The following is a 13678-nucleotide window of genomic DNA, read 5'->3' as shown; positions in this document are numbered from 1 at the left end:
CAGGGGGATGCTGAGGGGCAGGCTTTTCTCTTTTCTCGTATTTTTTTCTCGTCACAAACCACATATGACAACATAAAAATGAAATAATACTTTAAACAAATTTTTTGAATAGAGGTGGAAAACTGCTACAGAATAAAACGTGTATATCAACCTAAAATTCTTAATTGACAGGAGCAGGTTTCCTGTTGCCATGTATGTTGAGATTATGCAAAGAAATGTCCTCCATTCGTACAACACTAGCATGAAACAATACAAAAACGTTGTATGGGTTGTAACAGTTGTGGCAACATATCATTAGGCCAGTAATGTGAATGCCTGTGTACATGTAGGATTCAAATGAAGTGCACTTTGATAGGGTGTGAATTTAAATGAATGCATAGGCTAGTGTACACCGAATAAATTGGAGATACGCTGGGCTACTTTTTTAGGACTTGCGAGGCACTAGGTACTTGGACAAATATACTAAAAATAAAGCGACACAATTGCAACACGATCATTAAAAAAAAAAAACACTTTCATCTTATTCATAATAACACTGAATGCTCAGGTATTGTAGATGTATAAGGATCAAAACTGTACCATGATGAAAAAGTGTTGAACAAGTATGTCATTTTTTTACTAACAAACTGCGTTAGTAAATTCTACAAATAGTCATTTTCTTAAAAGGTTAATCACCTTACACCTATCCAAAACCACTACATTTATAGCGACCAATCTTGTCCAGTTGACTGCTATGTATAAGACCTGTAGACATCTTTATTGAATCTGCACTCTCAGAAATAAAGGTACAAGAGCTGTCACTGGGGCAGTATCTTTTCAAAAGGTAAATATTTGGAGCTGAAAAGTCCATATTAGTACTTCAAAGGTACATTTTAGGTGCATTTGGGTACTGATATGTACCTTTGATGTACCACTAAGGACTCTTTAGGTACAAATATGTACCTTTTGAAAAGGTACTGCCCCAGTGACAGCTCTTGTACCTTTATTTCTAAAAGTGTAGCTACTTATCATTTCTACCAATGTAGAAAACTCTAGCTATGTTTCCATTCAAATATGTGAATTAAACTTACATGAAAAACTGGAATATCACATAAAACATTTGTTAATTAAACCACAGTTTCCATCCAGTGAGTCAAAGAGAGCAAAATCGCCACCTCCAGATATTTTTTGTAGTAGAAGATGCCACTGTGGACCTTTTTTCTGTGTAAATGACTTAAGGCCTTGGTATTGACCTTATTCTTTACATACTAGCAGGCAAAGCTATTGGAATCTTTTTGGCTCACGACTTCTGGTTTCTTTCACTTCCGTTGATTATTATATGCTTAAAATAGCATGTTGTGCCGTTTCATGCTGCAAACTGATCGTTTCATATTATATTATTCTAGTTTTTAAGTATAGTCATGAACACGCTTGTTTTGTAGCGCAAGCAGTTTGATCGTTTTGTGTCATACTAAAACAATCGCAAAAGCGAGCTAATGTCTCCTTCGCAGAATAAGGTCAATACTTCAAATGAAAATCAAACAATAAACTGAAATGATGTAATGTTGAACATAATCTGAACGAAGTTAAGTTCATGTTAAGTTTGTTTCCACGGTTCGAAACAGCTGACCAAAGGAAAGTTTGGGGGATTATATTTTGAATTCTAAACACCTTTGAGCTACAGTACCATTGATCCGTGGCGAAGTGTGATTCCTTCCTCGATTCATATCTTATTCCACAGTGGTCAGACAACATCCACCATAAAAAAACAACACTAGCCACATGAATGCACTGGAGCATTGAGGTTCAGAGCTGATACAGATGTATCTTCACCTGTACGTTCGATCACAAAGAGATTTGAAAGACTTGGAGGGGGTCACACACCAGACGATAAGCCCACCTCGTCACATTCTGTCTTTTCTATAAGTTTACTCACACTGGTGGAACCGTTCGGTCTCTGTCCATTACAAAAAGAAACAATGTAAAGATATTGCATGTTGCTGTGGCACTTTTCATGGAGAAGGCTGTTGCCAGATGTTTATGACTCTGTTCTCTCTTTGCCGCCATCTTTGTGTTTAAGGGTATGTGCGAGCACAGCAAGACACATTTACAACCCTGCCTACTTCAGCGTAGAGGTTTTGAAGAACAGTATACCACCAGTCAGCCTTTTCAAACTTCTTTTTGCCCTCAAACATAGAATAAGAACTTTATTTTAAAGTAAACCAGGGCCAACATGCCTCAGAAGACTAAGATCAACATGTGGTGGTTTTTGGAGCACAGACGCTCAAGATTATGGGAAATTATTTTGCCGAACTCCTTTGATGACGGATAAATTGTCATGACTTTTTTCCATATAGCGAGTGGGGATGGGGCTGAAAGCCGTGAGAATAGAACGAGGTCTGTGGCAGGAGTGTTAACGTCCCAAGGAGGAGCTCTGGAAACAATGGATTGATGAAGCCAATTATGATATGGGGATGGCTAAGGCCATGATGGACAGAGGCCAGAGGGCAAATTTGACCAGCATGTTAAACCGCTACTCTTTTTTTGAAGGACATCCTCGGATTTTTAATGACCACAGAGAGTCAGTACCTCAGTTTAACATCTCATCCAAAAGACATCGCTCACTGAGCAGTATAGAGTCCCCATCAATATACTGGGGTGTTAGGATTTACACAGACCGCAGGTTGGGCGCCCCCTGCTGGTCACACTAACACCACTTCCAGCACCAACTTAGCTTTCCCATGTGGTTATTCTTCAACGTACTGATCGGGAACAGCCCTACTTAGCTTCAGTAAGGGATTTTAAGAGTTTCTCAGTTCTCTGCATTCTTCTTTCCAATGGCCAGGAAACCATCAACTTTTTTACAAATACATTTTTAGAAAGTTCAAACCTCTTCGTTCAACCAAATATACATCACTTTCCATCATTTTATGTTATGACTTTTTTATGTGTGTTCTGGAATTTATTTAGGTAAATTTATTTCCTTTGTAGTTTATGTGCAGTTTAGTTTATCATAATAAGTTGTGTGCAAATGTTTTTAGTGTGCACTCGTAACTTTCACGCGCATGTCACTCCGTTATTCCGTTACTCGTGTGTGTGTGTGTGTGTGTGTGTGTGTGTGTGTGTGTGTGTGTGTGTGTGTGTGTGTGTGTGTGTGTGTGTGTGTGTGCGTGCGTGTGTGCGTGCGTGTGTGTGTGTGTGTGTGTGTGTAGGTGTGTGTAGGTTTGTGTGTGTGTGTGTGTGTGTGTGTGTGTGTTTGTGTGTGTTTGTGTGTGATGTTTGTTCGTATATGTACACTACCTGACAAAAGTCTTGTTGTCAATCCCAGTTATAAGCAGTTATAGGAGCAACAAAAAAAAAACTTGACCATTTGGAAGTGGCAGAAGGTAGATTTTTTTTTTTTGATAAATCATGTTGAAGTGCATTGCAATCATCACAAACACTGCAGAAGACCTACTGTAACCCGCATGGACCCAAGATTCTCACAGAAATCAGTCAAGTTTGGTGAAGGAATAATTATCGTTTGGGGTTACATTTAGTATGGGGGCATGCAAGATCTGGAGAGCAACATTAACAGCCTGAGGTATCAAGACATTTGTGCTGCCCATTACATTACAAATCACAGGAGAGGGCAAATTCTTCAGCAGGACAGTGCTCCTTCTCATTCTTCAGCCTCCACATCAAAGTTCTGAAAGCAAAGAAGGTAAATGAGGTCCAGGATTGGCAAGCCCAGTCACTGGATATCAACATTATTGAGCATGTCTGGGATAAGATGGAGGAGGCATTAAAGATAATTCCAAAGAATCCTAATGAACTCTGGGAGTCCTGCAAGAACACTTTCTTTGCCATTCCAGATGACCTTATTAAAAAGTTATCCAAGTCATTGCAGAGATGTATTGATGCTGTCCTCCAAGCTCATGGCAGTCATACACAAAATTAATTCTTTTTCCACTGCACCATAACTTTATATTCTTTACTGTAAATTATTTCTGTTAAGTGAAAAGAGATTTGGCGATGCAGTGGCGCAGTAGGTAGTGCTGTCGCTTCACAGCAAGAAGGTTGCTGGTTCAATACTCGGCTCAGTTGACGTTTCAGTGTGGAGTTTGCATTTTCTCCTTGCATTCGCGTGGGTTTCCTTCGGGTGCTCCGGTTTCCCCCACAGTCCAAAGACATGCGGTACAGGTGAATTGGGTAGGCTTAATTGTCCGTAGTGTATGAGTGTGTGTGTGAATGTGTATGTAGATGTTTCCCAGAGATGTGTTGTGGCTGGAAGGGCATCCACTGCGTAAAAACGTGCTGGATAAGTTAGCGGTTCATTCCGCTGTGGTGACCCCGGATTAATAAAGGGACTAAGCCAACAAGAAAATGAATGAATGAATGAATAAATGAAAAAAGATTTGTTTAAGCAAAAGTTTTGGTAGAATAAGCGTGATCTAGAGGCCTTTGTCTTTCATATAAGCCACTTCAAATACCAAATGATCAACTAGAAACTAAAACTTGGATAAGTGTCAAGAATTTTGTCGGGTAGTGTATTTATGTATACATTTGAAGTGTATTAGACAACAACAAAAGCAGTAAAAGAAAAATTCGGAGAGTGAAAACACTGATAATACAGATTTATATACATACACATTTATACAAATTCAGAACACCCATACCCGTGTCTTTTATAAGATTTGATCATCTATTTTCATTTCTTTTCTTTAATCTTTTTTTTGTTGTTTTTTTTTAGTGGACTTTCCTTTTTTTATTGTAGTTTTAATACACGAAGACACTAGGCCACAAATGCAACATAAAAAAATCCACTTTGAGAGAGAGAGAGAGACACAATGATATCCACGTTTATGAGAGTACATAAAACCAGCAATGAGCTCTCAGAAACTGGTTATCAGGACATAATATGAAGATATTCGGGGAGCCTACAATGTCCTGTCTAAGAGCTGCTAGAAAAACAACTAGTCTCACTGTAATTTCTTGCACAACCCCCTCGATGGACTCCTTCTTGAGCACTTTTTTTTCCACAGATGTTTTATATCTAATCCTTATAGCAGCTGGAATTAAAGGACACACAAAACCTGATTTTCTCCTCTGACTTAGCATCAGGTTTGACAAAATAGACGCACCACTATCTAAAATGTTTACGTCATGCTCTTGAAGGTGTCCTAAATGTTTTTTTTTAATAAAGGGGTAGGGTAACCATTGCAAGACACTACCTAGGGTCCGACAGTCTTAATACTGAGCGCAGTTTTAAAGTAGCATAACACTTTTTTTAATATTGTTAACAACAGTTTGGCATTCAGTTATGTTTATATAGCACCACCCATTGATCAGGTTAACATTCTAAATCTGTTTTTACTCAACCATGATGACATATCAAGAAAACGAAATTAAAGTTGCATTCACGACTCGACTAACACTGCATATTTTCTGTGCTGCACCAGTATTAGGACCGCGGACGTTTGCAGGCTCTTTGAGGGCTCCGGTTTAGTTTGGATGAGGGCAGAGAGACAGTGGAGGAGGGTCCATTATGGCCAGTTTGGTTCTGGAGGTCCAAAAAGCTGCAGCTCCACACTGACTCACCGTCCCAGGATCCCACTGAAAGACAAAAACAGTTACAGGTGTGTCATCCAGATCATATGCAGGATCATATGCATACAGCGGGGAAAATAAGTATTGGACATGAGATTTTTCCGGGGATTAATATTTCTAAAGGAGCTGTTGACATGAAATTGAACCAGATTTTAGTAAAAAACCAAACAATACAAACATAAAAATAAAACAAAACAATGATCTAAAAAATGAGAAGGAGAAAGTACTGAACTACTGAAATGTATTTAATACTTTATATAAACGGCTTTTTTTGGTTATGGCAGCTTAAAAACACCTCTCATACGGAGAGTCAAGTCACATGAATTGCTCAGGTGTGAGTTTTTCACAGGCTTCAAAAATCTTGATGGTTCTGTGGGTCTCGTCTATCAAATCTGATCTTTAATTTGTGTTTTTTTATTGGATTAAAGTCAGGTGATTGGCTGGGCCATTTCACAGCTTGATTTTCTTTTTCTAAAACCTTTTAAGTGTCCTAAGCTGTGTTTTGGATCATTGTCTTGCTTAAATGTCCACCCTGGTTTCATCTTCATCGTCCTGCTAATGTAGATGTTGGACTGAACCAGCTAATATTCATTTAAGGGAAGAGGGTTGCTGAAGAATTACTGAAAGATTTCTGCTGTTGTCTGCTTTTCTTTACCTCCCTTTCTTCATGTGTTCAATTCTTTTTCCCAGCATCATTTAATTTTATTCCACATAACTTAATTTGTAAACAAATTACATTTGTTCACATTCTTTGCTTATTACCAACATCCACGGCAAATTTAAATTCAACGGCACTTTTAGAATTATGTTTTTTGAGAAAAAATTATTTTCCTTAAGATTCAAATTAGACGTATGGGCATAACTTAAATGTTGCTTAAAAACATTTGCGAATAAAGCACCGATTCCATCTAATGTTTAAAGAGAACAAAATCGCTCTTCGACAGTGCAAGTTCTGGAAGATAATAATACTGAACCACTTTGATGATGGACTTTGGCTGAGGGGTTTTAGTATAACAATGTCATCAGTTCACTGGTTTGTCCATAAGTAGACACTGCTATTGTGTAGTGTAGAGTAGTAATGTACGTTATTACATTTTGCAAATAATAATTCCGAAAAGTTAATTTAGATTTATTGTAGAGTTAATTGTGTTAAAAAATTTGAATCGTTGTCCAATGCAATAAGTATGAATGAAACTTTTTTTAAATATCATAATCATACCAGTTATATAGCCACAAAATCAACAAAAACAGCATATTTCTAAAAGTGAAAAGTATAACTATTGCATTTAAAAAAGTTAAAAATGAAAAGCAAATTAAAAAAAAAAAGATTGTATAAAAATCATAATAATACATTTTTTTTGTTTGATTTTTTTTTTTTCCCTGTTAGTGTCTTAGGGCTTACACTATGTACAGTTGCCTTGAACCGGGGAAAAGCACGCTTGTACCCCCTTCGGTCTCCCCCGACAGCCCGCACTCACATTACATTCAGGGCCTGGGCACGATTAGGTGATCGATGATTCATCGAAGCGCTCTCAATGAATCATCGATTAAAAAAAGCTCTCTCGCTCAGCACAGTGGAGATTGCTTTAGTAATATTGTTTAAGTCGTTTGATAAGCAGTGACATGCAGTCAAATATTTCGCCGAACGGATCAGCCACTTTTGACGCTCATAAACAACCATATAGTACTCGTGCTGCAGGAATTAGGAGGTTTGCCTGAAGGTGCAGCTGTTGTGCAGTGAGGGGTTTGCATCTTTAATAAACTGCAACAGTTTGCATTCACTGAACAGTAAGAATGATTTTTAAATCCATTTAAATCCAATTTTGAGCTTTGGCGTAGTACGCTTGTGTGTGAGTGCAAAACGCGCCAAAGCCCGAAACTGATAGCCAGACGTGACTTTTAAGGGACTGTTTCCTATGGATTTAATAATCATCCATTAAATTGCTTAAGCACACCTCTTGGCCTGGGCACGGTTCGTATAGCATAGTGTGAGTAGGCCCTTGTTGTTTTTCACAATCCTGACTTTTATTGCAGGTTATGTTTTACCAATATGCAATATTTGTTCTTTTTTGGCAAAAATGGGCTTCAATAACACAAAATATTACTATTATGTCAGAATCTTAACTTTTTATGTCTAAATTATTTTAAATTTGTAATGATTTATTTCAGTTCAATTGAAGTTTAAGCAGCTTTAGAAAAGATGCACATTATTGCAATTCAATCAAAATGTAAAAAGTATTTTTTCTCTTATGGCACAAATGGGCATCTATTTTTATTAACATTAAATATTAATCTTAAATAATAATATTACTTAGAATAGCATTTAGTTTGTAATTGCTTAAAGGGAAAATTCATCCAAAATAAAAATCAGTCGTCATTTTCTCACCCTCCATTTGTTAAAAAACTGATTGTGTAATTCTTCTTTAGCTGAATACAAAATAAATATTGCAGTGTTCGCCATGGACTTCCATGCAATTTTCTTCCCTACTATGAAATTACAGTAAATGGCTACTGGTTTCCAGCATTTTTCAAAATATCTGTGTGTGTGCAATAGATTAAAGAAACTCATATGTTTGGGTGTACAAATAATGGTGAGAACATTTACACTGAGAAGATTTTATTGGTGAATTTTCAGGTGGCTCAGTGGTTAGCACTGTTGCCTCACAGCAAGAAAGTCTGTGGTTCGAGTCCTGACAGGGCCAGTTGGCATTTCTTTGTGGAGTTTGCATGTTATCCTAATGTTAACGCGGGTTTCATCCGGTATCCTCCACAGTCTAAAGCAGGGGTGGGCAAACTCGGTCCTGGAGGGCCGGTGTCCTGCATAGTTTAGCTTCAACACGAATCAAACACACCTGAACATGCTAATCAGTGTCTTCAAGATCCCTAGAAATCTATAAGCAGGTGTGTTTGATTAGAGTTGGAGCTAAACTGTGCTGGACACCGGCCCTCCAGGACCGAGTTTGCCCACCCCTGGTCTAAAGACATGCGATATAGGTGAATTGAATAAATCAAATTGCCCATAGTGTATGAGTGTGGGTGTGGATACGAGAGTGTATGGGTGTTTTCCAGTACTGGGTTGCGGCTGGAAGGGCATCCATTGCGAAAACATATGCCGGAATAGTTGCCAGTTCATTCCACTGTGGCGATTAATAAAGGTCTAAGACGAAGGAAAATGAATGAATGAATGAATGAAGAATTCTCCCTTAAAGGCAATAATAGTCAAATGCTCAATAGTCAAATGCTGCAAAAATGAAAAAATTCCTTCACAAATGCCTACAGCACATCTAGACGTTACCTGTGAAGTGTGTGTGTGTTTCACTGGCCGTGGTTCCTGGTTACTGGTGTGATGATGTAGGCTGATGATGTGTTAATGTGTCAGAAGGGTTTATGGGTAGTTGAATGGGGTAATCAGGTGGCCAGTGTAGAGCTCCTGCGCACCGTCACTCTCCGTCCAGATCTTATCTATAGAAAACACACACACACACCGTCACCACCACACAGCAGAGGATCATGGGAAACACACACAGTCTGTTCTCATGCATCTGCAGACTTTATCTTGATATCGTTTATTTTTCATTATCCAAGCACATCATTTTTGCGTGGCACTTTTAAAAGACACAACAGATGTTGGCATGCAAACACATGCGTTTGTAGACATGACCAGACAAGACGTGATATCTTATAATAATTAACAGTTGTCCATAGCTCATGATTCAGGTGTTTTATCTGTTTATTTCTACATTTAAATTGCATTATTAGACCTTGATCTGGACTCTTGATACTTTCTTGATTTTTTTAGTAGTTTGATAGTACACTGTAAAAATATATGATCAATTAGTCCTGACAGCATATGTTTTTAGTTTCTTGTAACTTATTAAATTAAGCTAATTATGTTCTAACTAAGTTTTATAAGTTACACAATCTGTTTTAAGTCAGTTTAACATACAGTAATATTCAAAGTTTAATGAACTCATAAAGGTACTTAAGTCAACCAGGATTTTTTTTAGTGTACTTGTTTTCTAGTACAAAATACCTAATAATTAACAGTATTTTTTTGTGCTGTAATTTACACGACCAGCCAGCATAGATAAAATTCATACAGTTAAAGACAATATTTTTAGACCTCCTGTGAAATCTTAATTCTTTTTTAAATATTTCCCAAGAGATGTTACACTGAACAAATTTTCTGAGTATTTTATTTTTCATCTGATGAAAGTATTATTTTTTTCACTTGGCTTGAACAAAACAATGTAAAAATAAATGTAAAATCTGCTACAGTCAATAGTGTTAGACCAATTAAGATTTATTTTTGTCCCCGATTTGCTGCAGAACAAACCACTGTTGTCCAATGACTTGTCTAATTTATTTAACATGCCTAGTTAACTTAATTAACCTAGTTAAGCCAGTACATCCCAGCAGACACACAATGTCACAAGACATTAATGTTAAGTTACATTTAGGTCGCCAGGGTCTAAGGACAATGTTATTTAGACATCCACTAACAATGTGAAATGACGCTGATATTTTGTTGATTTTAGGTTGTGTTGGAAAGTGATCAAAATCTAATGTCGAGCCAACATCTTAATCATAATTAATCATAATGATGTCAAATACTGACATTAATTTGTCAGGTTTGGCAACCAAAATCCAATGTCTGACAAACGTCATGTTGGCAATGTCCACACAATGTCTATTAGACATTAGACATTGATATTTTATTATTTTTAGGTTGTTGGAAAGTGACCAAAATGCAACATCTGTCCTATGTTGAACATTGACATTGGTCTGATGTTGGGTTCTGATGTCAACCCAATTTTCATTTCTAAACAAAATGCAATGTCCCATAACGTTGGGGTATAATGTCAATCTGACGTCATGATGACGTCCTGTGCCTGCTGGGATAGCATTTTAAGCTGAATTGTAAAATATTATCAACAATCATTATGATAAAGACAAAAAAAATTTGTTATTAGAAAACTTTTATTAAAATTGTTTAAGTAGTCTGAAAAAAAAACTTCTCTGTTAAACAGCACTTGGGAATCAGGTAAAAAAAATGATTAAAAAATTTAAAGGAGAATAATTCATTGCTGTAATTTCTGTATAAAAAAATTAGCTTTTTTATTTTTAAGTATTATTAAGTAAAAAGTATTTTTTTTTTAGCTTAGCTATTTATTTAAAGTAAGAAGTTGTCTGAGGAGAGCTCAATAATCCATAATGCAAACAAATGTGTAAACAAATGAAAAACACACATGAATCACGAAATCTGGCAAATTGTTGAATACTAGATTTTGCTTTACTGTCTTGTTAAACTTTTTTGTTGTTTGTTTTAATGAAAGGGCAACAATCATTATTACAATCATGTCTGGATGTGACTTCAGTGATTCTCATTGTCTTATAATGTGATTTTAGTTTATTTGTTCATATTTTATTGCTTCTAGACCGCACTGGTTTAGGTAAATGCTGATGAACAGTAATTAGTTCATTTCATTTATTCCTTCATTTTCTTGATGGTAGTGGGACCTGACAGAAATCTGGTGCAGAAATCTTTAGACCAACTCAGTTTTCATTTTTAATAATGCCTGCAGGGTTTGGAAAACATTTTTATAATCATTACTAAAAAGATGTAGTAAATCTAAAACAAAATTTGAGGTCCTGTTCTTCCATTTTTATTGAATTATTCTTATGAGGTAACAATTAGTGTTGGTCCTTTTTCTTTCATAAATAAGTTGGTTTAGAGCTCCTATTGACCTTACACTGCAGAAATCATCCCAGAACATAAAAAACACTCCCCGTTAGCTGCTCGCATATTAACAGTATTTACAAATTTACAGTAGAGTTTTACCTTTTTTGGATCCATTCAGCCAATCTCTGGGCCCTATCATACACCCGGCGCAATGAGCCGCAAGGCCTGACGCAAATGTTATTTGCTACTGTCAGCTCGGCGCAAGGGTCATTTTGAGGTGTTGCGCCATGCTTTTTAAATAGCAAATGCATTTGCGCTTATATGTGCGCCCATAGGCGTTCTGGTCTAAAAAAGCAGGAGTGTTTTGGTGCGTTGCTTTTTTGAGAAACTGTAATAGTCTGTTCTTTAGACCAGAACAAACCCGGTGTAAAGTCCGTTAGTTGTGCGCCTTGCTTACACACAAGATGTAGAAATATCTTTACATATGAAAAAGAATTAAAATATTAAGGATATATATATATATATATATATATATATATATATATATATATATATATATATATATATATATATATATATATATATATATATATATATATATATATATATATATATAAATATATAAAGAATTCAAATATTACAAAACATATTATTTTCTAGCCTACATGAATTTAAAAACCACTGCCTTGAATCCTGCATCTCGGGAGGCTTTTTCAGTTCATTCAATTTGCTTTTGTATAATGTTACTATTATTAACAGTATTATTTATTGTATCCATATTTATATTTGTTTAATTAAAAACAAGCTTAGATTTTTTAGGGTTTTAGACCGTATGGGGCATAGCAGGTATATTTGTAAATAACTCAGTATTTTGAGCACACTTCGTTGTTATAGTTAATTTATTAGTTTGCCAGAACTGAATTTAGAAATTCAAATTCAGAAACTTTGCGCTTAACAAAGTTAATTATTTATGGGCTAATTGATGTCTGTGCGTAAAGGTTTCCCTATCCAAGAGAGCAAAAGCGAAAGTGAACTTACTTTACGTCATGTAAATAGCAAATACGCTTATGGCGCGATGCAACTGGCTCTTAAAGGGAATGGGAGATGAGACTCTGATTGGTTTATTCTCAAAACACACCTATTACTCATTAAGAAAATAAACTTAACCCTTTTAGACCATGCACCATGACGCAAAACGGATTTTCCCGTCCTTATATTAGCACATATAGATTCTGACACACCCTGAATGCGTTTGTGCCCTGCGCTTTCCATTTTGCGCATGGCCCGTCAAAATAGAGCCCTCTGTGTCTGATGGGAGCACTTTTAGCTTAGCATACATCGTTGTATCAGATTAGACCATTAGCATCTCACACAAAAATGATCAAAGATTATTAATAATTTTCATATTTAAAGCTCGACTCTTCTGTGGACACATGATGTACTAAGACCGACAGAAAAATTAAGAATGATACTGTCATTTAGGTAATGATAAAGAAGATTTGTTGCCATACCACGGCTGCAGCAGGCACAATTATTTTATGCAGCATCTGAAAAATATAGTCTCTGCACCATGCCTTACACTTGCAACACCAGTTAGAATTGTGCCTGCTGCAGCCGTGGTACAGCAGCAAAGTTCCCTGATTATTACGCCAGAATGAGAGTATAGTTCCTAGCCATATCGTAGACATGCCTAGAAAACAACATCTTTAATTTTCATCTGTCTTATTACACAATGTAACTAGAGAAGAGTCAAGCTTTAAATATGAAAATCAAAGAAAAGAGATCAGCTGAATGGATTCAAAAATAGTAAAAGTCAACTATTTAACTTTAGGCAAGTAGGAAAACGAGTGGCTTGATTAAGTTTTAGCAGTCATTATTCCAGTTTTCATCTTCATGTGATCCGTCAGAAATGTTATTATTGTGCTTTTTAATAGATTTATTACGCTGATTTAGAGCTCACATTTTTTATTGTTTTCAATTTGGAAAACAGTTTAGCTGCTTAATAGTTTTGTGTAAAAAAACATGTTTTCAAGATTATTTTATAAACAAAACCTGATTCTGTAACGTTATAAATATATTTTACTGCTGCATTTGATCAATTTAATGAATCCTTTTCAAATGAAAGTATTTCTTAGGTAAAAAGAAAAAAAAAAAGAAAAAAAACAGTCTTTGAATGAAAGCTGATATAGTTCATAAATGCATTTTACTAAACTTCATTTTCTTTTTTTTACAGATTTTTTAAAATAAATGTTTATATTCTAATAATAAACATTTATATTCTACTTATATTACATTTATATTTTATTGTATTTGTCACAGTTACCAGCGATCTAGCTCATGCAGATCACTGTAGAACTACAAATCTACCAGCAAAAAAACTACATATCCAGTCATGCACCACTCACACACCTGACCTAGATCCCATAG

At 35.9% G+C, this 13678-nt stretch overlaps 1 protein-coding gene across 8 annotated transcripts in view; it reads right to left on the bottom strand.

The window, feature by feature from the left end:
• Window positions 1-4580: 4580 nt before the first annotated feature.
• erc1a (ELKS/RAB6-interacting/CAST family member 1a) overlaps window positions 4581-13678 on the bottom strand; it is a 90288-nt gene continuing 81190 nt past the window's right edge. For all 8 annotated transcript variants that reach the window (XM_068217369.2, XM_009298003.5, XM_073942060.1 and 5 more), the window contains 2 exons: window positions 8864-9030; window positions 4581-5574 (listed from right to left, as the gene is read on the bottom strand). Coding sequence is in view for 4 of the 8 variants with exons in the window: in XM_009298003.5 (XP_009296278.1) it covers window positions 8977-9030 (54 nt within the window). In the remaining 4 variants the exon portion in view is untranslated. The remainder of the gene's footprint in view (window positions 5575-8863; window positions 9031-13678) is intronic.

Source organism: Danio rerio, chromosome 25 (assembly GCF_049306965.1).
Source record: "Danio rerio strain Tuebingen ecotype United States chromosome 25, GRCz12tu, whole genome shotgun sequence".
NCBI lineage: Eukaryota > Metazoa > Chordata > Actinopteri > Cypriniformes > Danionidae > Danio > Danio rerio.
This window is presented reverse-complemented; position numbering and strand designations above follow the sequence as displayed.